We start from the raw sequence: 4,948 nt of genomic DNA on the forward strand, positions 1-4,948 counted from the left end.
AAATAAAAGTTATGGTTGTTTTAAAAATGAATGCAGTCTTTGAAAAACGTCTCATATAGAGGTCAAAACCTCGCGACGAAATCAATTAATATGGAACGTTTATAATCAATATGAACGGGACATTTCAAGTTATCAACAACCAATGAGATAGTTGTTTTTATCCGAAGTTACGCTTATAGATTTAGTTCGTTGTTTTGGATTGTTGTTTTTATTCATTCAATTGCGGATCATGTTGAACACGTCTTGTAATTACAGAAGCCGTTGAGAAATCTTTACCAATTGTAACACTGCTAAATCTCCAAATCTATTTATTTTAATATAATATGTTTTTTTGAAAGAAAGAAGAAAAAAAAAAAAAAAAACAATAACCAATGAGATAGCTTCTTCATTCATTACCCTTTACCCTTTGATTAGAAAACAATAAATAGTATTCCGAACACAATCCATTCATTCAAATCTTCACAAAACCATTTTCATTTCTTTCAAATACAAAAATGAATCCCTCCCTCGTTGATTACATCCCTTATCTACCACTCACAAAAACCCAATGTATATAAACACGAAGTTTAGTCAATTCATTGATGCACACTAACTGTTTGATAAAAGTCCTGAGAGAACTTAATCGTAGAAATAAGCAATGCGGGCTTATTTTCTTTCCAGAAATCCACTGATCTTGACCGCAGTTACTACTGTGGTTTCTGTATTACTCCAAATAATGCTTGTTGTTTGTGAGTTTCCGGTTACCTTGACATTAGAAAGAGGTTTTCCGGTGAACCATGTTGTTGAATTGAATGAACTGAAACACAGAGACAGTTTTAGACACCCTAGAATCTTGCAGGAGCTGCAACCACAACAGTCTTCTGTAGCAAGTGTTGTTGATTTCCCTGTTCAAGGGACTTATGATCCTTATCGTGTTGGGTATAATTTCTTGATCTACATTTTATTATATTGTTTATCTCATTAGTTAGATAAGTAATAACTAATTGAATTGAACATATAATTTGTATATGTTTATGTTGGAATCTCAAAATTAGATTGGTAAAAGGTTATCTGAAAATAGAATTAAGAATAAGAAAAAAATATGTCTTGAATTTGATGAATTGTTGCTTTGCAGTGAAGCTATGTTCTTTTTTATGATAATTAGTTGCTTCATTTCAAAACCAAAAGGAAAAAAGATTCTTGCTTTGCTTTCTTTAGTTTTAGGGCTTTTGGCAAAACTCAAACTTGTGCTTCCTTTAATTTATTTTTCTGCTTGCTGTATTAGTTTACTGATCATATGGGGAATTTTAACATGTTTTTGTAGGCTTTATTTTACGCGAGTTCAATTGGGTTCACCACCAAAGGAATATTATGTACAAATCGATACCGGAAGTGATGTGTTATGGGTCAACTGCAATGCGTGCGACGGGTGTCCTAGATCGAGTGGACTGCAAGTACTAATTTTTACATTTTCTTGCTATTCACTAGTATCATCTTTGACTATATGATTCGGTTTAATTAAATGGGTATATTATCTTTGTTTTTAACAGATTCCTATTCAGTTCTATGACCCATCAAGCTCATCAACAGCTTCAATGATTGCTTGCTCAGACCAACGGTGTACTTTAGGAACACAATCGTCTGATTCTGGTTGTTCAAATAATCAATGCAGTTATACATTTCAGTATGGAGATGGTAGTGGAACATCAGGGTATTATGTATCTGATCAAATTCATTTAGATACAATTGTTGGAGATTCAACATCATCAAATGCCTCAGCATCTATTGTATTTGGGTAAGTTCTCAATAAATTTGGCCATTTTTCATTATCCATTAGAAGTTAAAACCTCTGTTGACTAGTCAAACCTGTGAAACAGTTGTAGCACGACTCAAACTGGGGACTTGACCAAGTCTGATAGAGCTGTTGATGGGATATTTGGGTTCGGTCAGCAGGGGTTGTCTGTAATTGCACAACTTTCTTCACAAGGGGTGGTTCCAGATGCGTTTTCTCATTGTCTAGTTGGAAACGGTGCGGGTGGTGGCATTTTGGTTCTGGGTCAGATAATTGAGCCAACTATGGTTTATACTCCACTCATCCCGTCACAGTAAGTTCATTTAATTTCACCATTATGTCCCTCGTAGAATCTTAATGTCATGTTACACATTTTGATATGTCTAAAGTAATGATCTTTAATGTTTATTGGTTGAAGTTTTATGTGGGAATGCAGTAAGCTTTGATTGACCCATGTTGCACCTCATAGATTAGATACTAATATGATATACATGTGATAATGCGATCAGGCCTCATTACAACTTGAATCTGCTGAGTATATCTGTGAATGGGCAAACGTTGTCCATTGATCCATCGATGTTTGCCACATCAAGTAGCCGAGGTGGAACCATTTTTTTTTTTTTTTTTTTTTTTTTTTTTTTTTGAAAGGCAATGTTAGTGGTTAGCTCACGAAGTTAATTCACGAAAATCCCCCCCCCGAGACTCGAACCCCGGTCTCCTCGAACACCATGTTAACATGGTGACCAATGAGGCAAAGCCCCATTGGCAGCCGAGGTGGAACCATAATTGATTCTGGAACCACACTTGCATACCTTGCAGAAGAGGCGTATGATCCATTTGTGGAAGCTGTAAGTTCAGAACAACTTAAATTTTTTCAAAACTTATTATTAGTACTAGAGGCTTAAATTTTTCCCACAAGTGACTATTAAATGAGTCAATCCACCCTATGTTTTATCTCCATTGAGTTAAATGGGCGAAAACAAAAAATAGTGAAACAGGTCAAATGGTTTGAACGAGATACAGATCAAAAGTCACCCTAAAGTGTATATTAAATTCCTCTTACTTCTTAATTAGAGTTTATCAGAAGGAAATTTTGTCGTAAATAGCGTTTGTAAGAACATTTAACACGCAACTTCACCTGTTTCTACCAATATCAAACTTCCCTGCTTGACCCGCTACTCGCCTAATATCCTAATCCACCCATTTTGCCACCATTAAGTCTATCACTTGTGTTGCTGCAGATTACACAGGCTGTCTCACAAACTATCCAGTCTATTATATCAAAGGGTAACCAGTGTTATCTAGTTACCTCGAGGTTTTTTTCATTTTCCGCCAAATATTTAACCATTTATTTTTATTAAATTTAGAATTTAGAATTTAGAATTATCATGAAAATAATAATGAAATGTTATTAATATTTCAGTACACCTGAGATGTTTCCTACAGTAAGCTTGAATTTTGCTGGTGGTGCTTCAATGGTTTTAAGACCCCAGGACTATCTACTACAACAGAACTCAGTTGTATGTTCTCTTTATTTTCTTTTTATCATTTTAGTACCAAATTAAATTGACTAATTGTGCTTCATATTTCATCATAACTTACATCAAAGAATTATACAGTTTTATTGCACATCATAATCACATGTATGATTATAAATTGGTTTATTCGTAAAAATTTGAAGCTTAATTGTGTATCGGCCTTTAGGGTGGGGCTGGAGTGTGGTGCATAGGCTTTCAGAAAATTCGAGGTCAAGGAATTACTATTTTAGGAGGTATAAATTCTCTTATTTAGTTGTTTTCCATTTCACTTTTTACTTTCTAGATTGCTTTACACATATGTAACTTGTATCAGTATTAATGACATTTGTTATATATGTGGCAGATCTTGTTCTAAAAGACAGGATTGTTGTTTATGATCTTGGTGGTCAACGGATTGGTTGGGCGAATTATGACTGTAAGTCTTCAACATTTAACCAATTATTAAAACGTTTAACAATTTTAAAAAATGTCTCAGCTGTGTTGTGAACAATTAAGCAATGTTTACTTTAGAGATGTTTAAATTCTCATAGGCTAGAAACTCAGTTGACTCTAACAAGTCAAACTTCGATGAATTACAGTGTTGTTTTGCTGATATATTTTTTAGGTACGTCGTCTGTAAATGTGTCAACCAGCTCAACTGGCGGTAGAAGTGAATATGTGAATGCTGGTCAGATCGGCAGTAGCAGTTCGTTGCAAAATAATGGTTACAAGTTGATTTTTATTGTTGTGACTTTCATGCTCCAATTACACATACATGTTGGTTTTTCATAGTTAATAATTGATTGATGGCTAATTGCCATTTTCTAGAGTTGCATTCTTTTGTATGTTTAATAGTTGTAAAAGGAGTAATATTATTAATGTAACAGCGAATAGGCTAATTGGAATTGAGAATAGATACATGTATATGTATATATGTATATGTATATGTATCTTGTCTGCAAGTAACACATAGGTAGAATTTTCATTTTCATATATGATACCGTACATGTTTAATTTATTTTCATAATATCATACACGTCATTATTACATGTTTAATTTAAACGGATATGAATATGGATATGGACCTATCCGATCCATTGCGCTAACCACATCTATTAATCATGAGATAACTAACAATGCGTCAATACGTGAAAGACACGTTGAGCTGCTTGAGCATGCTCTACGTGCTGATTCAACTACATGTTTAGTAGAGCGTCAGCTCATTTTGAGAAACGAGATTATTTTCACAAAATCGTCCTCTTATAACCCAACTGAGTTAGGGTTGAAAAGAATGGTCTGAAAGTTGCAATTGTGAGTACCGAGTTTTTTTTAATAAAGATTCACAATTAGCTACCTACCTCCCCTAAATAAAATAGGTCCAGGAGACTTTTTGGTATTTTGGGACGAAACTATATTGATATAGGCAAATACTGAACTAAAACTGGGTTTATGTAAAGATAAAAAAAGATCCGGTTTTTATGTGGGCTGTAGAGTTGCTTTCGTTCTTGGTGTGAAGTAACTAAGCAAGAAGCCATGTCACCAGAGTTCACCCGGAACTTAAAAGCTTCAATATATCAGTTTCAATGGTGGGGGACATTTAGAACTTACCAACTGATACTCGGTTCATTGATCGTGACGAAGACTTGGACTACAGGTAAGT

General features: G+C 34.3%; 1 protein-coding gene across 1 annotated transcript; it reads left to right on the plus strand.

The window, feature by feature from the left end:
* Window positions 1-435: 435 nt before the first annotated feature.
* LOC139844081 (aspartic proteinase 36-like) lies at window positions 436-4,228 on the plus strand. Its single transcript, XM_071834295.1, has 11 exons — window positions 436-918; window positions 1,304-1,433; window positions 1,530-1,774; window positions 1,857-2,084; window positions 2,281-2,372; window positions 2,546-2,619; window positions 3,013-3,086; window positions 3,195-3,291; window positions 3,476-3,542; window positions 3,653-3,724; window positions 3,914-4,228. The coding sequence occupies exons 1-11, from the start codon at window positions 638-640 to the stop codon at window positions 4,078-4,080; spliced, it is 1,527 nt and encodes a 508-aa protein (XP_071690396.1). The 5' UTR covers window positions 436-637; the 3' UTR covers window positions 4,081-4,228.
* Window positions 4,229-4,948: the final 720 nt, after the last annotated feature.

The sequence above is a fragment of the Rutidosis leptorrhynchoides genome, chromosome 4 (assembly GCF_046630445.1).
Source record: "Rutidosis leptorrhynchoides isolate AG116_Rl617_1_P2 chromosome 4, CSIRO_AGI_Rlap_v1, whole genome shotgun sequence".
Classification (NCBI taxonomy): domain Eukaryota; kingdom Viridiplantae; phylum Streptophyta; class Magnoliopsida; order Asterales; family Asteraceae; genus Rutidosis; species Rutidosis leptorrhynchoides.